General features: G+C 49.4%; 2 protein-coding genes across 5 annotated transcripts; both read left to right on the top strand.

Annotated features, from left to right (window-relative positions):
- Positions 1-8,305: 8,305 nt before the first annotated feature.
- On the top strand, positions 8,306-20,447 carry GJB1 (gap junction protein beta 1). 4 transcript variants are annotated; one of them, XM_083723104.1, is made up of 2 exons: positions 8,306-8,422; positions 18,480-20,447. In XM_083723104.1, the coding sequence occupies exon 2, from the start codon at positions 18,492-18,494 to the stop codon at positions 19,326-19,328; it is 837 nt and encodes a 278-aa protein (XP_083579230.1). In that variant the 5' UTR covers positions 8,306-8,422; positions 18,480-18,491; the 3' UTR covers positions 19,329-20,447. The 4 variants fall into 4 exon arrangements, with proteins under 4 accessions (XP_083579230.1, XP_083579229.1, XP_083579231.1 ...); XM_083723103.1 differs by lacking the exon at positions 8,306-8,422 and adding an exon at positions 10,007-10,062; XM_083723105.1 differs by lacking the exon at positions 8,306-8,422 and adding an exon at positions 12,393-12,462.
- Positions 20,448-21,367: 920 nt separating this feature from the next.
- LOC310836967 (gap junction Cx32.2 protein-like) lies at positions 21,368-25,470 on the top strand. Its single transcript, XM_083723026.1, has 2 exons — positions 21,368-23,411; positions 23,927-25,470. The coding sequence occupies exons 1-2, from the start codon at positions 23,189-23,191 to the stop codon at positions 24,877-24,879; spliced, it is 1,176 nt and encodes a 391-aa protein (XP_083579152.1). The 5' UTR covers positions 21,368-23,188; the 3' UTR covers positions 24,880-25,470.
- Positions 25,471-25,504: the final 34 nt, after the last annotated feature.

Raw genomic sequence — 25,504 nt, 5'->3', positions numbered from 1 at the left:
TGAAGCTTAATCTTCAGGGCCCCTAATCCCAGAGGGGCCCCAGAAGTGACTTTAGTCCACGTTGCTTAAAAACATTGGATCAAGTACAGTGGTACCTCGGGATGCGAACGGGATCCATTCCGGAGCCCCTTTCGCATCCTGAACAGAACGTAAGACGCGTCTGTGCGTGCACAGGTCACATTTCGCGGCTTCTGCGCATGCACGTGACATCATTTTGACCGTCTGCACATGCACGAGTGGCAAAACTCGGAAGTAACACGCTCCGTTACTTCTGGGTCGCCACGAAGCACAACCCCTCCCTCTTGGCCTCACTGATATGGTCCAAAGGAAAGCAGAGCAAGGCATTTGGCACCAGCTTGGCTGCAGGAGTTACCAGAAGGTGACGTGCAAGGCGCCATCCAACCGCCTTAGGGTTTACTCCTTAGCCTTTATTTCTCCTGAAGATGTCTCACAAGGCAGTGAGTACGGATTGTTCCTCAGGGTTTACTGCCAAAGCTGGGGTTTATGGGGTGTTAAGGGAAGAGTATTAGCTCTGGTGGGGGACACACTGAGTTCCTTCTGGGGTAGTTTGTTCACCTTTGGTCCCCACCTGACAGAATATAAAACCCCAGCTTTTGCTCATGAGTCATTACAGGACTCACACAGACCAAAAGTTCTAAGCACGTTGAGTCACAACACCTCCTGGGAGCCCATTGACGGCTATCTCCTTTCACTGTAAACCTCTGCCACCCTTCCCTTATCATCTGTAAATTGTAAAGCATCAGAATACTTCTAGAAGTGTTAAGCCAGCACATGGTCACTGGAATATCGCTCCTTCCTCCCTGCCAATTACTAATCACATAGTTTCTGGCTCTTGCTAGCCCAGCCCAGAAGATATAATAATCTCTCTTCCCCTGCAAGATAAGAAGCATTTTTAAAAGTCATTTTGCAAACATTTTAGACAAACATTTCCTAATTGGCACCACATAAAACTTCTTAACCCTCTGATCACAGCCAGGAATATTATTGTTGTTGTTTTGTTTCTGGTTTAATTTTTAAGCCCCCACTGGTATAAAGGGTTATGTTTTTTATCTTGCCAACTGAGAACCTTTTGACACTCAAGAAACCTCAGCTGTCTGCCCAGGAACTTTCTTTCTCCTCCTTTCCTTTCTCCTCCTTTCTCTCTTTCTCTTTTGTTGCTTCCAACATGCAGAGCCCTGCCTGACGGAATAAGGGAAGCTATTAAACCTTACTTCTTTCTGTCTCTTACCTGGCAAGTCCACTAGCTAGCAAGCCCTCCTTCCCTTATCCTCTGATTTCAGCCCAGTCAGGTCCCTCTTTCCTGGGGAGACTAGCTCTCTTTCTTCCTTTTGCTATGCTCATTTCTTCATCCTTGTTGTCTTGCCCCAAAATCTCAGATCCCTCTTTCCTTAGTATCCATACCCCCTCCCTAAAAACAACAACAGGCCGTTGCTGCTCTCAGCCATTGCTGCAAAACAACAACAACAACAACAACAACAACTTATTTAAACCCTGCCCATCTGGCTGAGTTTCCCTAGCCACTCTGGGCGGCTTTCAATCAAGTGTTACAAACAATACAGCTTTAAATATTAAAAACTTCCCTAAACAGGGCTGCCTTCAGATGTCTTTTAAAGATAAGATCGCTACTTATTTCCTTCACATCTGAAGGGAGGCGTTCCACAGGGCAGGCACCATGACCAAGAACGCCCTATGTCTGGTTCCCTGTAACCTCACTTCTCACAATGAGGGAACCGCCAGAAGGCCCTCGGCGCTGGATCTCAGTGTCTGGGCTGAACAATGGGGGTGGAGACGCTCCTTCAGGTAAACAGGACCGAAGCCGTTTAGGGCTTTAAAGGTCAGCACCAACACTTTAAATTGGGCTCGGAAACGTACTGGGAGCCAATGCAGATCTCTCAGGACCGGTCTTATGTGGTCCTGGTGGCCACTCCCAATCACCAGTCTAGCTGCCGCATTCTGGATTAATTGCAGTTCCGGATCACCTTCAAAGGTAGCCCCACGTAGAGCACATTGCAGTAGTCCAAGCAGGAGATAACCAGAGCATGCACCACTCTGGTGACACAGTCCGCAGGCAGGTATGGTCTCAGCCTGCGTACCAGGTGGAGCTGGTACAGCCGCCCTGGACACAGAATTAACCTACGCCTCCATGGACAGCCGTGAGTCCAAAATGACTCCCAGGCTGTGCACCTAGTCCTTCAAGGGCACAGTTACCCCATTCAGGGCCAGGGAGTCCCCCACACCTGCCCGCCCCTGTCCCCCCAAAACAGTACTTCTGTCTTGACAAGATTCAATTTCAATCTGTTGGCCGCCATCCATCCTCCAACCGCCTCCAGACACTCACACAGGACCTTTACCGCCTTCACTGGTTCTGATTTAAAAGAGAGGTAGAGCTGAGTACCATCTGAATATTGATGGGACACCCAGTCCAAACCCCCTGATGATCTCTCCCAGCGGCTTCATATAGATATTAAAAAGCATGGGGGAGAGGACGGAACCCTGAGGCACCCCACAAGTGAGAGCCCAGGGGTCTGAACACTCATCCCCCAACACCACTTTCTGGACACGGCCCAGGAGGAAGGAGCAGAACCACTGTATAACAGCTCCCAGCCCCTCTAGACGGTCCAGAAGGATCTTATGATTGATGGTGTCAAAGGCCGCTGAGAGATCCAGCAGAACTAGGAAACAGCTCTCACCTTTGTCCCTAGCCTGCCGGAGATCATCAACCAGTGCGACCAAGGCAGTTTCAGTCCCATGATGAGGCCTGAATCTTTATTGGAAGGGATCCAAATGGTCCGCATCCTCCAGGCATGCCTGGAGTTGTTCAGCAACCACCCGCTCAATCACCTTGCCCAAGAATGGAAGATTTGAGACTGGGCGATAGTTGGCCATACTGGCCAGGTCTAAAGATGTTTTTTAAGAAGCGGTTTAATGACCGCCTCTTTCAGCAGGTCTGGGAATGCTCCCTCACAGAAAGAAGCATTCACCACCCCATGAAGCCCATTGCCCAGCCCTTCCCGGCTAGCTTTTATAAGCCGGGATGGGCAAGGATCAAGGAGACAGGTGCCAGCTTTCTTCTGAGATTTTTACCTACAAACTTCCTCGACCACTAAATCTCTACCCAAACTCCCTTCCCCACAACAACCACCCAAGCAACACCTTCACCCCAGGTCCCCTCCTTCAACCAACACCCCCTTTTTCCCTGACCACATTCTAGTTTTTATTCTCAAACATGCTTTTAAGAATCCATCTCACATTGCTTTAAAACCCTTTAAAACTTAGCTGGTTGTTTTATGAAGGTCTGTAAATGTGCTAATTCCCTCTTGATGTAATATATGTACTTTTGATTTATCTATTGTCTGTGTCAACCCTGGAGTCAGCAGTGGAAGAAGCCTCTCGGGCTCCTGGGGCAGCATAGGGGCAGGGCGCACAGCGGGGCCTCCGGAGTCTGCCTGCCTCCTCCCACTCAGCCGCCCTACAGCTGGGGGGGAGGAAGCAGGCGGCGCAGAACCTGCATGCGCCCAAGCCACCGTGTCTCTCCCAGGCATGTTGCAGGCCCTGCGGTGAGTGTTGCCCCGCATTTTGTCAACCCCCTCAGTGGTAATACCTGGGGCGGCCTGCACCCACCACACACTCCTACCTTGGTCCCTGCCTGGAGTGGTCCAGGTTTCAATGTCAAAAGAACCACCCTCCAAAAAAGGCATCTAAATTGCATGTAAGAACTGCACACAGAGATGCTCAATAATGGACCCAACATAGGCTGAATCTAGACACATCATAGAAGCGTTTTGGTTAAATGCATTGTAAAAATTGTAAGAGAAATTGGGTTGGCAAAAACAGGATTCCACAGTGTGTTGTAAACAAAACCAGCCGTTGTAGAGTGTTTTTTTAGGTTCTCCATTGGTAGGAGAAAATAACAGAGGCCAACCAGATAATATTGAGAAGCAAAGCAGCTAGTAAACCTGATCTTTATTGAACTGTTGCAACAGGGTGCTCATATCCCCACGCAGGAGGGAGGAGGAACCCCAAACATTGGTGTGCAAGCTCTTATATAGACTTTTGAAATTGCTACCCTGTAGCTCAAGACCACCCCCCAATACATCATACATACATCACTGAAGGGCAGTCTACAGCAGAAATCCTGTCTGCCAGATACCCGATAATGGTCGCTGATTGCATTTACATGGGCAGTCTAGTCATTCTTTTCTGATGGTAAATACTCAGTTCTTGAATCCAGGTCACAGGCTCACCCTATCCATACACAGATACACCCTTAAGACAGGATTTGTATTTGTGATCAAAGAGGTTTTCCCCTTTCCTTCCCCCTTGCAGAGAACTATTTGAGGTCAATTTGTGAGAGTAAACATGGCTGCAGGATTGTTCTCCAGTTCTGTTTCAGACACATGGTTTATATACTTATGTGTTTGCTTGGTACATTTATGAACATTTATTATATGTATAAGACCTTTAAAAAAATTATTACAGTGTCATCTGGTGTCACAGTATATACATATAAATACATAACACATATAAAGTGTTGCCAATGTAGTTAAGTCCTAGTTTAATCTCCATCTGAGCTTTGTGAAGGCAAAGGCCCATCGTTGTAAAAACTCCCTGCAGATAAATTGGAACAGATGCTCAGTAACAGACAGGACACAGTGTAACCTACATGTAATATCTGGGAATGCAAATCAGGATGAAGGCTCAATAAGCAGGGTCTCTGAAGGCACCCTTTGAATAACTGCAGCAAGGAGTGGAGGGAGATTGGCTACAGGGTGGGGTGCAAGGTGAATAAGCTGCCTTCTGCCCCTTTTCCTTAAACTGCAAGTTTCCCTTTTTCTCTCTGCACCCTGAATATAAACCTCATTTTCTGTCTTTTCCCAGCATAGCACCCATCTCTGGGCCTCTTGCTTCATTCTCACTTGGCACGCAACAGCAAGAATGAGAAGGCCTTCAGGGAAAGACCAGGAGTCTTCAGAGAAAGAGCAACAGTAAGTCAAAGTAAATCAGGAATAGGTCACACCTACCTGATATAGACAGCAGGCCAGGCTAAAAATGCAACTTTGCTTAAAGTTATCCATTGTCATGGCATTTTGCATGTGCAGATAGGAGCATGTATTTATTAACCAATGAAAATGGACACGTGTTGCTCACATCTCAAGTAGCCAATGCATGTTCAATACATGTTGTGTTTCATGTGAAAACTCTGTAGAGAAACCATATTGATACGGAAAGGGGGGGGGCATGTCTTCTTTACCTTCTTCTTCGCTACAATATATCCATTTATTCCAATTGTCAATGTCAAAAGGGACTAAAATCTATAAAATTCATAGAAAATCAGTGTGCCAGTTTGCTCAATTACTCTAGGACTCCATCACACCTCCCCTGTCCAGCATAATCCCTCAAGCAAGGTGTCAAGACCCTAATCCTTTCAAATTGCTCTGATCAGCCTTTCCTCCAGACAATGTCAGGTGGCAGACTATGCATATTTGGGACCATTGTTTTCTCATCCCCAGGAAGTGTTTATCTGTGCATATCTCCAGCTCTGCATATTCCCCCCTCCCTCCTCCTTATGTTAATCCGGTGTAGCTCTGCATATTCCCCCCTCCCTCCTCCATATGTTAATCTGTGTAACCCAACCTCCCTTTAATATATTCATGATGTAATCTGTGTAACCAAACCTCTCTTTAATGTATTCATGACGTGTTTTGCACTGTATTCTGGGACATGGAGGGAGTTTCAAAAACTCATGTCACCCCTTTCTCACTGTTCAATCTCGCCTTGAACCTGTTGCGCAATAAACTTGGATCTTCTGCAGTTTGCTCCTGTCTCCGGCTGAGCTCATTTTCCTCCGCAGGGACCCACGGACTTAGTCCGATGAGCTGGGTGGCAGAGCAGCCTCACACTCAGATTTTTGCCGTAACAATATAAATATCACTTCAGTGCTGGTGTGTGCATTCTGCCATTTTAATTTTTTTGAAAATATACTTTATTGAAATTCATATATAACATAATGTACACAACTGTCGCAGGAAACCCCCCACCCCATCATTCAGTTTGTACAAACTTCACATACACACTCATACACTACATACGCTACGCTTCTGTTATAAATTCAAAGAAAATCAACCATACATCGGATCTGCACCGTTCCACTTTTATTTTACTCCATGAAGGTAGCACTACAAAATGGGGAAGGTTTGATACAGGCCAGCCATAATCCCTTGAGCATACCAGCACATACACAGGAGCCCTGCCCAGTTGCTATGCCAACCCTGATGGTCCCAGACAGAAGACCATCAAGGTCACAAATAACTTGCATATAGGAGTGGATTCAGCATGGAGTGGAACAAAGGACAATGATCAGCTCTTCTCTCTGGGGGCAGGAAACTGCCAGCTCCCCTTTGTCACCTGGAAAGTACTCATGGGGAGGGGGGAAAGGAGGAACCAGCCAGGTGACAAGATACTCAGGTTACCTCCACAATTCCTCCCTCAAACCCTCCTTTTTGTGATGTAGTTGTGATGTAGTTGTAATGTAGTCTTAGGGGTGTAGTTTGGGGGATTAGTAACTAATAAAAGTTGGGGTCTTCTTTTGTTCTGGACTTCCATTTTGCTGCATCTTGTTGCGGGTGGGAGTCCTGTCACGACAGTATCCAATAAAGGCCAAGCCTACAGGCTGCTGTTTTGCTCCAAGTTATCCTGGTTGGTGTCTTTTTTGTTGCCCAAGGGAGCCCTCAGATTTCTCCGTTAACACATCCTTGAATGAACAAAAATATAAACAGAACCGTATAAACAAAAACCACATACAAAGAGTCCTCTATATGTTTAGAAAAATTAAATTTAAGTTAGATTTATGCTTTCTCTTTTTTTAAAAAAATATTTTTACTAACATAAATTAAAATAAAGTAGAATAGCGCATTCTGCCATTGTGCTGTAGAGGTTTGGTCATTATTTCAAACCACTACAATAAATGTTCAGGTAGAATAAACACCTTAGTTCAGGAAGGCACAAGAGGATGTAAAGTCTGGTTAATGAGTAGAGTCATGGAAGCTATAAAAGACAAGAAAGCTTTATTTGGGAAGTAGAAGGCTTGCTCAGACTAGGAAAACAAATCTTGTCAAAACAAATCTTAGGTTGATAACGAAGCATGTGGAGAAAAGAATTCCTGAGCAGATTGTTAAAAACATTAAAAACAAGCAACAAATGTTTTCATTTAAATGCAACGTGAGCAGGAGAGCACCCAAGGAACTGGCCCAGACTGTGAGGTGACAAAGGTGTGACATGATTAGCACCCACAGAAGGCTGCCTTTACGCACACTCAGATCCTTTGTCAATCGAGTTCAGCGTCACCAGCAGTGACTCTATGGGATTTCAGGCAAGGAGTATATTCTGGCCCTACCTGAAGATGTTGGGGATTGAACCAAGGAACTTCTGAAAACCATATGTTATTCTACTTCTAAGCTATGGCTAAGGAGATGGCAATGAAGTTGGGTGAATTCCTCACTGCAGAGAGCTGTGCCTGAACCACTTTTTCAGGGAGGTCTTATCATTTTTAAGCAAATGAAAGAGGTGACAAAATGTGACATTTTAGGGCAAACTGGCTCATGGATTTTTTTAAAGGTTACTTTGCCCAGATGGCATAAACCTGGGCAAGAGCTTTGTGAAAGAATCCAGATGTGAAATTACTGATTTTTAACAAAAAATATATATGCAACTCTCCACTAAAATCTGGCAGTGCATTGAGACTGGAACATAAGCAACACAGATATTTCAAGGAAAGGGTCATATCTCAGTGCTAAAGTATCTTCTTTGCAAACAGAAGGTCCCAGGTTTAACTTCCCACACTGGAATCTCCAGGGAGAGCTGAGAATGTCTTCTGCCTGAAACCCTGGATAGCTGCTGCCAATCAGTGCAGGCAATACTGAAAGACCCAATATGCTTGATTCTGCAAAGGCAGCTTCCTGTATGCCTAAGTGTCATGGGCCCTTTTAGCCCTCATGGGGGAGACTTCAAGTCTTGCTTGGCTTTGTCTACCAGCACCCTCGGCAGCCCCCAGTAGTTTCTATCCTGCCCAGCAGTCACCTGGCACCTGTCCATTGCACGAGGGCCATCCGGCCCATTTGGGTGGCTGTTTTAACTTTCTCCCAGTTCTTGGGTGAGTACAGGGTGAGCTGTACTTGTTACTAAAGGCGATAAGTACTTTGGCACCCCGCCTGCCCTGCCCTTCCTTAACTGAGGCAGGGAGGGACAAATAAAATCATTGCCTTCTATGACACCAAAGCGTTGCAGAGAGGGCACTGCCCAAGAAAGGCATAGTTAGACACAGGATCCACCCCACGAGGCGGCACCAGTTCTGTGCCCATCAAAGCTAGAGGACAGTGCAGAAGAAACCGGGAACCTTTTTCTGGCAAGTCTTTTTTCTACCTCTTTAGGGGAGGGAGGGATCCTCCCACTCGGCTGTCAACAGCTGCCCACAAGGAGTAGTTATGGCCACCAAGATGGATGGCTTTAAAAGAGGACTAAAGAAATGCATGTAGGGCAAGGTTATCGATAGCTGCCAGCCACAATGCCTAGGGTCTGCCTCCACTGTCAGAGGCAGATGCCTCTGAAAACAAGGTGCTTGGAATTGCAATTGTATTGAGGAGCTATGAAGCTCAGGTCCAGAATCTGATTGGCTGCTGTGAGAACAGGGCGGCTGGACTAAATGAGCCACTGGCCTGATCCAGCAGCCAGGCTCTTTGTATGTCCTAGCTGCTTTTCCTATGCCTGCCTTTGCCATAGGTGCTCAGAGTCACTGCCACGGTCACACCACAAACTTGATTGGGCCTTTTGTGCAATAAGGATTGATGTTCCTCTCTCTGTTGTCCTCAACCAGCCGACCACCCTGCAGATGAAATGGGTTGTGGGCCAGGTTGTGAGGCTGGGGCCGCTTCCACATTGCTTGTGGAGGCACAGGTTGGCTTTGACAATGCAAAATACTCCATGCACAAGCATAGCCAGCTGGTTTCTTAGAATGAGACCTGTTGGCACCTAAGCCTGACTGGAAAACAGCTCCTCCGAGACAGGAGTTCAGCCTCTCCACCTACTATGGAGGAAAAGGAAAGAGGCACTCTGCACATGCTCAGGAGACAGTATTAAAATGTTATGTCTCTGGAATTGATCCCTGACATCCAGAGCAGATTCGGGGGTAAATTTCAAGCCCTGAGGAAGTCTACTGGCCAGCTATCGCAATGGGCAACGATTCTGCCATCATCTCTAGTGTCTGTGTTGAAGCACACTTTATCCCCCTGTGCCCAGACAGTGAGCCTAGTGCAAAGGTATTGCTTGCTTTGCCTTCTCCGGGTCTTGTGACCATTGCACTGTTTCAACATCTGTTAGCGGAACCTTGGAGTGGGGCGTCTTAGTACACGTGAGTTAATGTTTACATACAGGATTGGCTTTTGCAAGAGTTTGAAAGCCTTGTGGGGGCACAGTATTTGGTTTGTGGTGTTCACAGCTAATTGCAAAAACTGCTTCTAGGGTGTATGGACACGGGGTGGGTTGGAGGAATTAACCCAGGAGTCCATCTTCCTGTTTTGAAGCAGGTGCTGCCAACTCAGAGAGGTGTGGACACATAGTGCTCTGTTCACAGCTGGCATCTTCTGGGTCCTGCATGGAGGAAAGGGAGCATTTGGCCCATGAAACTCTGCTGCTGCTGCTGCCACCACTATGTCTGGCAGAGTCAGGGTGGGGAGCATCTGCCCAAGGCATCTGACCCAGATGAGTGGGCACTGCTCCTGCAGAAATCTCTGGGCTGAACTGGCAGTGCCAACCACACAACCTTATGCTACGTGCCTCTTGTGCTTTATATGGGCAGGAGGCGGCAAAGAAGAGGCGAAGTCAGGGTGGGCAAAAGAGTCTCCCCTCCTTCCTTTGGTTTTCCCTAGATGGAAAGAGGGAGGGAAGTGGGAGGGGCTGCCCCAAGGTATAAACAGCTCAGCTGGGGTAGCTAGGCTGAAGCTTTTAGCAGAAAGGTTATGCTGGTGACTGTCCTCTGATTGGCTACAGGTAAGTGTGCTAGCAAGGGGCGAGGCTGGCAGAGATCCTATGGGGCTAGGCAATGCTTTGGTTTGGTCAGTGTGTGGAGTTCCTAGGAGTTTGTGCCTACAGACTTCAACATCCAGAATCTAAACTTAATGAGGAAGACTATGTATGCACTGAAATGCAACTAGGTCATTCTTTTTCTCAATTCGGATATAAGCGGGGGTTTTTTGGTGGGGGGGGTGGAACAAATCAAAATACAGTTATTTCATGAGCAATGGCTGGAACATTCGCAAAACAGCAGTGGGAGCTCGCTTGATGCAGAGCAAATGGAAGACTGTAAACGTCCAAGTCCCAAAGGTGCATCGTCAAATCCAGACACCTGCAACCCAAATGCTTTTTCTCCCCCACCCTAACCTTTCGTTTGTTTTTCCACTATGTTTTCTGATTCCTGCCATTTTGTATCTGAAATTTTCAGTGTTCAACAGAACTTCTCACATTTGAAGTTAGTGCCAGAAATTAAGCAACAGAGCTGGCTGTTGGATAAGGAGGAAATCCTCTCCTGTTCCAGCATAATGTTCCTTCTGCAGCACTGCAGAAATCAGTATTGGGTGTAAACTTTACAGCAAGCTGAGAAAGCCTCCTTTAGTGTGTGTCTGTGTTTAAAAGCCAAGTGCAAGTTTCTAGCCCTTATTGGGGCTTATGCGCTTTGGAGGCCGAGCAGTGATGGGAACTGGGCTGTGGAAGTTGAACATTGACTATGCTTTGCAGCGGCAAGATTGTTATTTGTACAAGGATGCAAGGACCTATATATTACCTTCTATGGAGCAATGGCTATTGAAATTAGTGGATTTGGTTGAGATGGCAAAGTTGATGTGCTTAATTAGAGGAAAATTAAGAGAAAATTTGTTGACATTTATGAATAATTGGAAACCCCTTAGGGACTTTGTGTGCAAAATAGAAAATGAGCTTGTGATATCTGGGTTTTAAGACTAAAAAAGATTTGTTTATGGAAAGCAGAAGATTTAGATGCTATTATGGAGCTAGGGATTTGCATAAGTCTAGAAAGTTAATAGACGGAGAATTGGATGTCTTTTCTTTTTCTATATTTTCTTTCTTTTAGTTTATATGTTTAAAAATGCTTGTTGTTTGGTGTTAATTTTGTATATTGCTTTTTTGTTCTTTTCTCAAGTTTTAATAAAAGTGGTTTAAAAAAAGGGAAAGAACACCGCTATGCTTTGCCTAGCTCCTGGCCTCTCTGCCTAGCGGTCTGTAGAGAGAAAATGATAAGAAAGAGTTAAGTGTGAATGTGAACTTCAAGATTCTGCTCTCTTGTCCTTGCGAAAATATGTTTTGTCCAGAAGTGCAATTCACAGGCGCATGAAATGCATGCGTGAACTTAGGAAGCTGTCTTCCCCACGCCAAGAAATGCACACGTAACCTCCTGACTGCAACTGCTGAAATATTACCATGATGTTGAAGTGGCCAGTAAACTCTGCCATGGTGTCAGCTGGCAACAGCAATGCCTGTGCTGCTTAGGGAATGTGAATGCCCTACCTGGAAGCTGTGACAAAAACAGGTGCATCCTCTGGGGCTGTCCCAAGGCTGCTTTAAGTTGGAGCAAGCTCCAATGGGATGTTGCTCAGGCAGCATTTAGTTTTGGATAAAATGTGCAGTTGTTGCTGCTGTTTGGAAGTTTCTTGTTATATTACTAGGCATTGCTTCAATGTTTATTTAACAGGAGATGTTTGCTTGCTTGCCTTATTAACAATAGTACGACTGTTTAAATTGTGTTCTTTTTTCTAACTATCCTTTCATTACCTTCAAATGTTGCTCTATTTTGTTCTGTATGGTGTTATGCGCCACTTTGAGCATGTGTTTACCAAAGGAAAGCTGCATACAAATAAACTCTCAATTGATGAGGACGGTGCCATTTCCTATCCTGCAAGCAGTGGGTTAATGCTCCTTTGACGCAGAGCCCCACCTCCTCCAAAAGCACCCTTTGCTGGGCTCAGGCTCACTGCTGGATTTGTGCTCCCTTCTCTCTTGCAAACCCCTGTCCAGTCCTGGCTGTTCTTGTCCCTCTTCTGCCACCTCTGCCAGGCCCCACCCCCCGAAAAGAGCTCAGCCAAGGCTCATTGCCGTCAATGCTGACCTGTGGCGTCAAGCTCCCTGCAGCCCACCCTGGTCCTCTCCCACTAGGTAAACTCTGCCAAGGGATGGCGATTGTTCTGGCTCACAGTGAGACAAACGGCTGCTATCTTGGTTTGCATGCCGCACCCAAACACATCTGCCCTGGTTTTGCCACCACTGTTGCTGGTGTGACCATTTGGGAACGTAATAAGCTGCCTTATTCTGAGTCAGACCATTGGTCCACCTAGCTGAGAACTGACTACACTCCCTGGCAACAGCTTTCTAGGATTTCAGGTAGGGGACATTCCCAATGCTACCTAGAGATATGGGGTTTGAACATGGGCCCTTCTGCATTCCAAACAGATGCTCTACCACTGAGCTGGGGCTCTTCCTTTCTATGGCAACATAGCAAACTATTTATTGGCACTATATTAGGAACATAAGAAGCTGTCTTCTGCCTCAGTACTGCCTACACTGACTGGCAGTAGCTCTCCAGAATTTCAGACAGGGGATCTCCCCCAGATTGAACCTGGATTCTTCTGCATGCAAAGCAGATGTTGAACCACTGAACTGTGTCCCTTTACATGCAGGGCATGATCTTCTTGGTTGCAACTCCCAAATTCCAGAACTCTCACAGGAAATTTGCCTGGTCTATTATTTCATTAAATCTTTTCCCTGGCTGCTAAAGACAGCACAGGGATGGGGAATCTCTGTGCCTCAGACCCAGCCCACCCATGAGGCAGGATGAAGCAGCTGCCTCAGGTGGCAGAAGCGCAAGAGGCAGGACCCTGCCCACTCAGACGCTTCTGGTGTGTGGTGTTGCCGCTTGTCTTCCTCACATCTGAGGTGCAGAAGACAGGTGGCAGAACGCCTTGCAGAACATCCTCACCGAGTTTCAGCAAGGCGGGGGGGGGGCATGTTCAGGTGGTGGCAGAAATGGGTGAAGGCTGTTCCTGCTGTGCCTCCTCTTCTTCCTCAGACTCCAGCCAGGGTTCTCCATAGTCAGGAGTGAAGAGAGTTGTGGTTCAGCTGCCCCCAGAGGCCTACAAATTCCCCATCTGTGCCTTCTCATTCGGGTTGGGTACATCCTTTCCTTTGACCAGCAACTAGTGCTGTGGTTTGGTCATTTTCCCAGATCTGCTTTATGTGCTGACCAGTATTTATTTTTCCATTGTCTAATTGCCTTGTTTTATTGGGATACATACCAACACCCAAAGTGAATGTTTTATAACAAACAAATATTCCGACTAAGCATTCGTAAAAACTTTCTGACAGCAAGCGCTGTTCCGTGGTGTAACAGATTCCCACGAGAAGTGGTGGACTCTCCTTCCTTGGAGGTTTTTAAGCAGTCGTTGGGTGGCCTGAGATTCCTGCATCATAGTGGGTTGGACTAGATGACCCTTGGGTCCCTTCCAACTCCTAGATTCTATGATTCCATGAACTGTGCTGTGCTCTAAGGAGACTGTTTCTGTTGGTGGAAAAGTGTATGCATTTTATTTTACTTTTTAACGTTCACTCCCATCCCCAACATGACTCACCTTTGGTTCTCAAGCAAGAGCCACTTCCTCTCCAAAGCTTTCTGGTGCCCTGAATAGGACCTTTGCTCCTTCCAGACCCATGGCCCCTTGTCCAGCTATGTTTGAACTGGTTTAATGGTTACCTTCCCACAGAAAAATCACTGTCTTATTGCTTCATTGCACCTCCACCCACCCACCTTCACTGCAAGTACTGGATTGGGATCTGGGATCAAGTTGCTATCCAGTTGGGACAGTGCTCAGTCCTTCCAGCCCCCTTGTAGATCACATGAACTTTGGGAGCTGTCCTCAGCCACCATCCTTCCTGCAGGTCTGCATTTGAAAGGTCTTAGCCCACAAATACTCCAAACACAGAATCCATTTGCTGCCTTGAGTTGCTTGATGCAGTGCCTGATTACCAATAGGCAGAGTAGGTGCTGGTCTATGGGCCCCACAATGGAGCAAAACAATATTGATTTTATCTTGAAAGAGCAAAAATGTACTAGGAGATAATTAGCAAGGCTAACCCCCCCCCCCCAGGATTTTGACTGCCTAGGGGCCTCCACAGGGTTTAATCCGGCACTCCCTCCATGTCCAGCCCCCAGCCCAGCCCCTGCCAGCAGTTGCCCCAGTTTCTGTCCCTGTGATTTTTCCCCTGCGTTCAGCCCTTCCTGCATGTGGCAGGAGTCTCTCTTGGACCGAGTTTGTGCTCTGTGAGCTTATTCCGCAGCAAAGCTCTTCTGCCCAGCAGCTACCTCCTGTGCTCTAGGCAGGCAGCTCTGTCTGTTGAGCTCATGAAGGGCAGTGAGTGTGTGGGCGGGTGTGTGGGCGGGTGTGGTGTGTGGGTGTGTGAGTGTGTAGGGAAGGATGCACTGGAACAGGGTTCGGTTTCCTAACTCAAAGGACTGAAGGCATCATTGTGCTCTGCCAGGCTTGGCACCGGATTCCGGTACTGACTTTGCACCCCGGAAGGAGACGCAAATCACCATCTCTTTTCGTGGGACATGGTACAGCTGACGCCAAAAGGCGTCATGGCTGAGGCAGCTGGCGTGTTGAGCATCCTCCCTTCTGACCCCCGGGGGCAGCAACTAGCAGCCTTAACTCTTCCTTCTCCCACCCCCACCCCCTTCCTCCAGGGCCATTGCAGATCTTTCCAAGGCATGCCTGTGTGCATTGGCCTGAGAGCAGAGCGGCCGCCTCCAGTCAAACTCCTGGCTGCTCCTTCCACAAAGTTTAGCACCCCCAGCTTCTATCCTTTGATATCGAGGGGAGAGGTCACTGTGTGGGGTCTCTGGCCCCTGGCAGAGCCTGGGACCAGGTGCTGGTGCTTGGTTAGAACGGCCTGGAATGCCGTACACAGACACTTTGTTTGGCAAGGGTGGGCGGAAGTCCGGGCGCTTGGTCTGAATTCTAAAGTGTGTTGTTTGGGGGCCGATAAAGGCCTCATTGTATGCAAAGCAGTTTATAAAGCAGCGTATGACTTCCCCGAGCTGGGCACAGTCTGCTGGGAGGCCTGACCCTGCAGAGGGAGCCTGCGGCTGCCTTGGGAAGGACCTGCGGCAAGGTAAAGTCCCGGCTGTGAAACCTCCCCTGACCCAGATCTTTGTAGAAGCAGGAATGACTTGGTGGGTAGCAGTCTAGACTAGGGCGGTGGTGGTCCTCAGTGGTGGGATGGGAAGGACCTGTCTATTTTTCCAGAAGCAAGCAAAGGGCATGGATCCAATCTAAAAATGTAGTACCCCAACCCACTCTTCGGCAGCTCTCCTTCCCATTTTGAAGCGTCAATGGCTGTAGCATCAGAAGAAGTGCGTAATGGCATCTGCTTCTAGATAAAACTTAAACCTAAATGGGTGTGAAGAGGTGCCCAGAAGCTGGGAAAGCTCTTTCCCAGGAATTTTTAAAAAATCAAAATGTTTTGTTTATAGCTGTATTATTCCTTTACAATCCTTAACCTTGCAAGGTTGCTCACTACAGCAATCTGTATCACTGCTGAATGCCTGAGGTCCAGAGAGGCTAGTTGTCTGCCTAGTGAGTTTGGGGCTGTGGTGACTTCTGAACCGGGCCCTTGTTAGCTCACACGGAGTTTGCCTCTGGGGAGGCTGGGTAATCATTGTGCCTCTTGGGTGATACTTGCAGCTCTTCACCTCCTGGAACTCATCCTGTCTCTGACAGAATGAGAACCCCCCTTTTTTTTTTTGCTTGCAAAGCATTTGGGCATCTGCAGTGCTGCCTCTTTTTCTGGCTGTAGGCTTGTTCAGAAGTTGCACCAAACACAGGTACAAGCTGCCTTTGCCACGTGTACAAATGTGTGCGTGGATGAGCTTACCTGTGTTGTTTTGTGCAGCTCCACTGGTGTTCAGAGACTTTAATGCTCCATGTGAGTAACTGTATGGCTTTACAGCTCAGCTGTTCGTACGCAGAGGCAGAAAAGGAAGCTGCCCTCTGTGGAATCAGACCATTGGCCCATCCAGCTCAGTATTGTTGAAACTGACCGTCAGCGGCTGCCTAGCATTTCAGAGAGGGCAGTCTTTCCAAGCCCTGCCTGGAGGTACCAAAAGCTGAAGTTGGAACCTACTGGATGCACACCAGGTGCTCTTCCTCTAAGTTATGGCTCTTAGGAAATCTGTGGCTCAATGGGAGCGCATCCCCTTTGCATGCAAAAGGTCCCAAGTTCAACCTTTGATATCTCTAGGTGGACCATGGTCCGAAATCCCAGAGAGCTGCTGCCAGTCAGTGCAGGTGACACTGAGCTAGATGGACAAATGATCTGACTCCCTAAGCAGCGTTCACATTTACATTAATTAAACCCTCATTGAATGTAATGTTTGACCAACCCTTCTGTCGCTCTCCAAACCATCATGTTGAAAGGCCCATTTTGGGCTGGCTTGCACTGTGACAGAGCAGAAAGTGCTGTGGATGTCAGGAAAGGAGATGCCATGCATCTCTGGTCCCACGCTATGCCTGGAAAACCTTCGTTGTTTGTTTTGCACCTCATCTTTGCAAGTAAGTGAGAGAGCCAGCTAGCTAGCAAGCAAGCAGCAAAGCTTTGCCCCCAATGGAATTCAGGACCTCCCCACCAAACGCTCTGCTCTGCTGCATGTCATGTGCCTCTCATAGGAACAGTGGGAGGTGGTCAGGGAAGCAGGGAGGGAGGGAGGGAGGGAGAATAGACAGACATCATTAGGCTGTGCTGCTCCCTTGAGAAAAGCTCCATGGCTAAAAAGCAGGAGACTATGAAGACACACCTGTGGGTTTCAGAGCGAACGTTTTCATTTACTATCTAGAATTGGGGCAGCCCTCAGCTTTCAAACAGGGTGTGGGTGGGGGGAAATGGACTGGCAGAAATTAAAGGCCCCACCTGATTTTAGCTTGGGCTTTGCTCAGTGCCATGCTGGCAGTGGAGTAGGCTAGTCCCCTCAATGTTCCACTGGCGCCTCCTTCCCAAAGCCTGGGAAGCTTCTGTCCAGCTTAGGGAGGAAGGCACGATGCTTGCATGTGACACTGCTCCCCACCCCATTGCCCTTGCAAGCTGGCACCTCTGGCCCTAACTGTTCCCCTATGAACAGTTTGCCTTTGGCCCCATTCATGGCCACCATGCAGCCCCAGAAAGATTCTGCTGCCTTCCCAGGGAATGTAGCCCCCAACAAAAGCAGGCAGGGGAAAGATCTCTCGCCCCTGGTGATCTTCCAGCTGTTTTGGCCTACAGTTCCCATCAGCCCTGCCCAGCATGGCCCAAGACTGGAGAGATCCAAGTTGGTGAAGACTGCCTTGCAGCGGCAGCAGAAAGGGAGCAGTTGAAAGTGGTCTCCTCTGTGACTGCCTGCTGCCCAGAGAAGCCCCTCTGTTTGCAGACTTGTTTCTTGAGCCTCTGTGTGCCTGTACAAGAAGTCTCAGCCAGAACTGGCATTGCCCCTGTTCCCTTCTAGAACTGGATGTGTTGAAACAGTGTTGGAAATGTTGTGATGTGTCTGGATTGCAACTTGGCATTTCCTTGGATGATCCTAGGGGTGGCATTCAGCTATGTTTTGGTCAGAGTAGACCTGTTTAAAGAAATGGACCTCAGTCATGCTCATTCCTTCCAATGGGTCTATGCTGAGTAAAAATTGTTGAGTAGACCATTACCTTTATCACACTTGTTTTTCAAGGCAATGGACTGTGCAGGTCAGAGCAATTCCCATCAGACCCACGTCTTTCTTTTGAAAACAGGGATTGTGCAAACTGGGTGTCAGGCACAGCAGCTCCGCCCATTGTTAAAATGTGGCTTTTTTCCGGCCACAGTGCTTGCAGGTAAAGGCTGAACTAAAGGAGGCCCTAAAATAAAACGATAAAGGTGGGCACAGGAGCATTTACTCTTGATTTCAGAAGTCTGGCAACAGCGCGGCTTTGGAGCAGTCGATACACACCTGCCTTGCTTAACAGAATGGAGGTAGGGAAATGGGCCTTTCTCTGAAAAATATTACTTTGGAGAATCTGCGATGCCTACACTCTCGGTCCTTCTGGCAAGTGCCGTAGCTCAGTAGGAAAGCATTTCCCTTGTACACAGGAGGCCCCAGGTTCCATCCCCTGCATCTCCAAGTAGAGCTGGGAATGTCCCTTTCCTAAAACCCTGGAGAGCTGCAACCAGCCTGTGTAGACAATACTGGACTAGATAGACCTCTATGGCATAACTAGTGTTATGCATCCACCTGTATCCCTACCAGCAGCACGGTGGTGGTGTTGGTGGTGGTTGTGGAGGAGGAGGAGGAACCTGCACCTGCCTACATCCTGCTCTGACCCTGCTCTGCTGTTCCCTTGCAGGAGCGCGGAAGAATGAAGTGGGAAGGCTTCTATGCCCTGGTGATTGGTGTGAACCGCCACTCCACCGCCATTGGCCGCATCTGGCTCTCTGTGGTGTTCATCTTCCGCATCATGGTGCTGGTCGTGGCCGCAGAGAGCGTCTGGGGGGATGAGCAGTCGTCCTTCACCTGCAACACGCAGCAGCCTGGCTGCAAGAATGTCTGCTATGACTACTACTTCCCCATCTCCCACATCCGCCTGTGGGCCCTACAGCTCATCCTGGTGACCACGCCAGCCTTGCTGGTGGCCATGCACGTGGCATACCAGCAGCACCAGGAGAAGAAGCTCTTGGTCATGACGGGCCATGGAGACCCCAAGCACCTGGAGGAGGTGAAGAAGCACAAGATGCGCATCTCAGGGTCCCTGTGGTGGACGTACATCTGCAGCGTGATCTTCCGCATCGTCTTTGAAGGCACCTTCATGTACATCTTCTACATGATCTACCCAGGGTACCAGATGATCCGCCTGGTGAAGTGCGACGTGTACCCCTGCCCCAACACGGTTGACTGCTTCATCTCGCGCCCTACCGAGAAGACCGTCTTCACCGTCTTCATGCTGGCCACCTCGGGCATCTGCATCATCCTCAACCTGACGGAGGTGGTGTTCCTGCTGGTGAGGGCCTGCGCCCGCCGCGCAACCAAGAGCCACAACCCTTCATCGAAGAAGGGCTCCTTCCTGGGCCACAAGCTCTCCGAGTATAAGCAGAACGAAATCAACCAGCTGCTGACGGAGCAGGATGGCTCCCTCAAAGACATTCTCCGGCGGAACTCAGGGATACAAGAGAAGAGTGACCGATGCTCAGCCTGCTAAGGGTCTCAGGACCGGAGGGCAGGGGTGTTCACAACTTGGTTACAGCACAGCACGCCTGGTGGGGAGAGGGGGGCCGCGGCTGTGGGCCTGCCAAGTCAGATCACCATCACTCTGTCAAGCCCTCATACTGGGCTCCCTCCGATTTTCCTGTTGGCAGATGCCCCACCAGCCGTGGCCTTTCTCTCCCTACTGCTAGCCCACATAATGTCCTCCAGGCACAGTCCCTGTGGACAGGATGGCCTCTGATATCGAGAATCACACAATTTGCCCACTGCAGATCCTCTGTTGAATATGCCTCTGGTTGTGATTAATCTCAGCAGCCTAGGGATGATTGGGTAGGCACTAAGACTCCCCTGCTGGGCCCCGTTCTGGGGGTCAAAATATTGCAGAATTGGGGGCCCGTGTGCCTTTTCCTTGTCTGGCCAGGCCCTTTTTCCTTTTGCCCTCCCAACATCTCCTGCTCTTTATCACCCTAACCTACACCAGAAAGAAAGAAAAGCAAAAATAAAAGATGCTAAACCCGAATATTATATTATTTGACGTGCTTTCTACATCCTGGAAGCACTTTGTATCCATACTGTGTAGTCAAGGGAAATTTGTGGCCCAGGATTCATCGGCAGGCAGGACAAGAGCTCATGCACATTGGTCTGCGTCTTTTGAATTCTCCCTGCTGTTTCTAGCCGGCACTTCATGCTGGTTTCCACCGGCCTGGCTAGTGCTTTGGAGGAAAAGGTTTGCAGCAGCAGCAACCCATGCAGGCCAGGGGGTGGGGTTAGGGTTAGGGTTAGGGTTAGGCTTTCCTGCCCCCTCCTTTCTGCATTGGGAGTGTTCCTGGGCCTTTTAAACACAACAGAGAAAAGGTAAAATGGCACTGCTTTCACTGCAACTACTGTACCTGATTTGCTAGCCAGGCAGAGGTTAAAGGATGGCGAGCCCTCCCACTGGGGGAAAAAAGCCAGCAACCCTCACCTCTGCATCATCACTGCTGCTCTCCTTTAGCCAGGGTTCAAAGAAGATTGGGTTGGGGGCAGAGAGGTGGGGCATTCCCAGGCTATTTTCATCACCTGCTACACCTCATTTTGCCAAAGCAGTCACACAGTATTAAAGCTGGTTTTGCAATTCTCGACTCAAGAGTTGTTTTTCATCTGGGGGTTTGTCTATGTCCCCCCCCCCCCACAGAGTGTTACAAATAGTAGTAGGTTGTAGGAACCACACACTCGGATCCTGGCAACTGGGGCGATCCTTCCGGCAGTTGTGCATGTCAGTATTTCAGAAGTTGGCATCCTAAGGCAGACTTCTTTGTCCAGCTAGGATTTTTCTCCGCTTCCTGACAATAGTTCTGCAGGGTCCTCCTTATTGCGTACTACTTGGTCCTTCTTAACTGGACATATGGCAAATGGAACCTCCTGCATACAAGGCAGATAGACCTACCCCTCAGCTGTGCCTCTTTCCTAACAAGGTAGGGCGGCTCTTTCATTCAACCAAAGGTCTGGAGCTCCATGCAAGAAGAGCAGGGCAAATCTCCAATGGGTTGGGAACAGCTCTGAGCAACATGCCCAGAGGGGAAAGCCCCTGCTTCATCCCAAAATTGAGAGTAGCCCCATGTACTGACTATTGAGTAACCACTTCTCATCGGGAGCTCAGGAAGGGCACTAATCCTCAACGGCCACACTGCTGCAAGTTTTCATGCAGGGCTCTTACATAGTCTATTTTGGTGTTCTTCAACCTTGAGTGTCCAAGATGACCACTGGCTGGGAACAGCCACCTCTGGAGACTTGAGGTTGAAGAACGAAAGGACAGCCCTGCTGGATCAGGTTGGTGGCCCATCTAATCCGGCAGAGTTGCCAACCAGGTGGGAAGGCTGCCTGCAGGACCTGATCCAACAGCAACCTTTCCCTCCCTGCAGTTTTCAGCAGTGGGGATTTCGGAGCATACTGCCTCCAACAGTGAAGATAAGAACATAGCCTATCAAAACTTGCTGCATGAAGGACATTGCTGACAGGAAGGCTGCTCTGCTCAGGCCAGAGGGACAGGGTGGGTGGGGAGGTTTGGAAGCTGTGCTTCATCCACAAGTACCCTTTTTTCTTTCAAAGAACAAGATCCGAGGGAAATCCCTGCAGGTTTTTCAGCCTGGATGAGGAAAAGCTGCCCGAGGACAGGTTGTTCCCGTCCGTGCACTGCTCTCCCCAAAATCCCCAGCTCACACTTGCAATTATTTTTAAAATGTTCCTACTTTTAAATGAATTAACCTTGGCTTATACTAAACAGATGCAGGTATCTAGTTTTAGAAAACTGAAAACAAAAAGGCAGGTCTGAGGCAGAGCATCTGCATTGCATGCGGAAGGTCCCAGGTTCAAACCCAATGGCACCTCCAGATCAGAACTTGGACTGTCTCCCTACTCACTAATCCAAACCCTGGAGAGCCAGTGTTGTCAATACTGAGCTACATGGACCAAAGACCTGACTCAGTATGATGCAGTTGACTTTTTTTTTTTTTACTTTAAAATGCATAAAGTGAAGCCTAGCCTTCTGACACCACCTGCTTATCTTACTGGTATGTAAGTGTGCAGGGTAAATTGCTAAGGTCCACATGGCAGATGAACCTTGTGCTGTGCTCACCTTGAAAATGTTTTGTTCCTCTTCACCTCAAGTGGTCCCTGATAAACACTGAGTGGTTTTATTGATTGGTTGCATTGCATTGCATTTACATCTCACCTTTCCTTCAGAGAGCTCAAGGACATGGTTACCCCCCCTCAATTAATCCCCACAACAACCCTGTGAGGTGGGTTAGGGTTGAGAGGCAGTGAGTGGTTCAATGTCGCCTAGGGAGCTTCAGAGGAGATTAAAACCCTGGCCTCCCAAGGTCCTAGTCCAGCACTCAAACCACACAACACACTGGCTTGTACACTGCACAGGAAAATGCACTGTGCAAGAACACAAGATGTATTTATTTCCCCTCCCCAACATAAGCCACTGCGTACCACCTGCTCCAGTGACCACTGGACTGGGATGTGGGCAAGGAGGCTGGTCACAAAGGAGGTTGGTAACCTGTCACACTGCTCTCCCTGACTTCTGAAGCAGCTCTCTTGAGCTGGGAGCATACTGGCTTGTTGCAAGAAGCTGCACAAGAGGCACTGCATCCCCCAAAATGTCACATTCTGAATGCAAGATGATGCTGGTTCCTGGATCAGGCCAAAGGGGCCCATCTAGTCCATCATCCTGTTCTCAAGAGTGGCCAAGGAGATGTCTCTGGGAAACCCACACTTAGGAAATGAGCACAACACAATTCTCTCTGCTTGGGATTCCCAGCAACTGGTTTTCGTTTACTATCTCCAAAGCAGAGGGAGAACACAGGAATCAGGGTCAGTGACCACCAACAGCCTTGTTCTCCATGATTTTGTCTAATCTTCTAAAGCCACCCAGGTAGGTGGCCATCACCAGGTGGGAACACCATAAACAAGTCCTTTCTTTTGTTTGTTAAGGTTTCCAACATTCAGCTTCACCGGGTGGTCCAAAGTTTTAGTAGCACATGCAGGGGGGAAATATTCCCTTCTTTTTGTTGACTTTCTCCCTACCACTGCTACAGACACAAGAGGGAGGAATGCTGAGGCTTCCGAGGGCGATGAGGTGGTGACTGGCTAGAGGAAGCAGAACGACCATCCCAGAGCATAGCCTCTCTCGTCCGCAGGTCATTCCAAGGTCCCTCTCACCAGAGAGCTCCTGCCTAAATATAACCCCACTCACCCTTCACACTCGCCCTGCAGGAGGGGCTATAATTAACCAAGTGTGCTGTCCAAAAATAAGAGTGTTGGAAGTGACCCCCCAGTGGATGCTGCAGAGGTCAGTCATGAAAACAGCCAATGAGCAGCAAAGCCCCAATGGCAACAAAGCCCCAGCCCAGGGAGGAGAGACACCAGGAAGAGATCGTTGCTCCATTGTGGTCACCGGCGGAAGAGACAGCCGGACAGGCGCTCAGAGGTGGCTCGAAGGAGGAGCTGCTGACACCCAAGGGAGCTGACAACACCCGGGATGCTGGCCAGGATGTGAAGTGTTTTGATGCCAGGATCTCCGAACGCAGACAGGGTGAGTGTTGCTGCACCTGGGTGGAGTCTGACTTTGGAAGGGCTTACCACCCCACCCCCAGCAGCCACCTTGGCTCTATGAACTTGCTGCTTTGGGCAACTTGCTGTTCTATGAACTTTACCAGCTTGGGCCGATAGTAATCTTGGTCCCCTACTGTGGCCATACTATAGGTCTGGAGGGGCAGAAAGGGGGTATTGGCCATCTCCCAGCTGTGCCCAGATCTGAGGGGAAGAACTGTGCTTTGGGGCCAAGGCTTGTCCTTGCAGGCAACAGGTGCTCAGCTCCACTCCTGGGCACTAAGCTATTTATCCAGTTAAATGCCTGGCTTTTCAAGTGACATGCACACAATGGGCCCTACCCCGAGAACAAAAGCACAATGACTCCTCATACATCAAAGGGCGGCCTGCTTGGCACAGGTAGGTCCTGCCCCTCCTCCCTCCCCATTGGCAGGGAGAGGAAGAGAGGCAGCAGTGCCAGCACCCCACCCCAATTGTCTGAACCTCCCTTTCTTGCAGGGCAAGCCCACCTTGCACCCATGGGCGACTGGCACCTGCTTGGGAGGCTGCTGGAGAGCGCACAGGAGCACTCCACGGTGGTGGGCAAAGTCTGGCTCACTGTCCTCTTCATCTTCCGCATCCTCGTCCTGGGGGCAGCAGCAGAGAAGGTGTGGGGGGACGAGCAGTCCAACTTCTCCTGCGACACCAAGCAGCCCGGCTGCCAGAGCGTCTGCTACGACCAGACCTTCCCCATCTCCCACATCCGCTTCTGGGTGCTGCAGATCATCTTCGTCTCCACGCCCAGCCTCATCTACCTGGGCCACATCCTGCACTTGGTGCGCATGGAAGAGAAAGAGCTGGGGGCCTCCCCGGGGGTTCAGGTGGAGGTCAGCAGCAGCCCAGCAGCTCAGCCCAGGCCTGGCACAGCCCCTGTGCGGGACGCCTGCGGAAGGATCCGCCTGCAAGGGGCCATCTTGCGAACGTACTTCTGCAATGTTGTCTTCAAGGCTCTCTTTGAGGTGGGATTCATCCTGGGCCAGTACGTGCTGTATGGCTTTGAGCTGAAGCCCCTCTACACCTGCAGCCGCTGGCCCTGCCCCAACACGGTCAACTGCTACATCTCCCGGCCCACCGAGAAAACCATCTTCATCCTCTTCATGCTGGCCGTCGCCTGCCTCTCCCTCCTGCTCAACATGGTGGAGATGTACCACGTGGCCACCACTAAGTGCAGGCAAGGTCATGAGCCCAAGCTCAGCCCAGAAGGGCAGCCAGAAGGAGAGCCTGCCAGCCACCGCCTGCTTCACTGCCCCAGTGCTACGCCTCCCAGCAGCCCCTCTCTGCAGCCTGCAGAGAAAGCCAGTCCACGGACGGAGGGAGTGAGCGAGAGCCCCGCTTGGGGCGGAGGGCAGAAGCGAGGGAGCAAGTCCAGCAAATCAAGCAACAAGTGGAGGTCCAGTGACCTGGCTGTTTAGCCAAGGAACTTTGCTAACCTCACACTGGATAGCAAGACCCAAGCGTTCCCACAGGCATTAGATGCACCACCAAGTCAAAATCCCTACCCCAATGCCTGATCAGAGAGAGAATTCCTGGGCTGGAGGAAAGGTAGCCTGCTCAGGAATTAAGAAACCTCAGGCCTCTCTCCTTTACCTCCGAAGCCTGCTCTTTCATCAGAGAACAACTCTGCCACGCTAGAAGAAGCAGCAGAGACTTCACAGCTCCCTTTCCAATGAAGAAGGGGGAATCTGAGGGAGAGTCCCAGGCTGGTGCTAAGTCTCGAGACCCTCTTCTCCAAGGCATCAGCCCCAAATGCCTGAAGCAGAGACTTCAGCCACTTCTCCTTTTGGGAGCAGCTGCTGCACAAGCAGAGAAGAGCACTGGGCATGTGGACAATGGCCAGGCGCTCTGGAAGATTCTCTTGGTGTCTGCTGCCCCTTAGTGGCCAGGAAGTGGAAAGAGCACGCTTCAAGGCTGGCTCAGTCGGAGCAGAGAGCTGATGCGATGGGACCCACAGCAGCCAAGTCAGGAAAGGGGGTGGAGGTTTTCCCCTGAGGGCATAAAAGTTGGTAAGGCATGCTGGCTGCCACATGCACACCCACC

The sequence above is a fragment of the Podarcis gaigeae genome (genome assembly GCF_964106915.1).
Source record: "Podarcis gaigeae genome assembly, chromosome: Z".
Taxonomy (NCBI): domain Eukaryota; kingdom Metazoa; phylum Chordata; class Lepidosauria; order Squamata; family Lacertidae; genus Podarcis; species Podarcis gaigeae.
The sequence above is the reverse complement of the archived record's forward strand: the minus strand, read 5'-3'. Positions and strand labels throughout refer to the sequence as shown.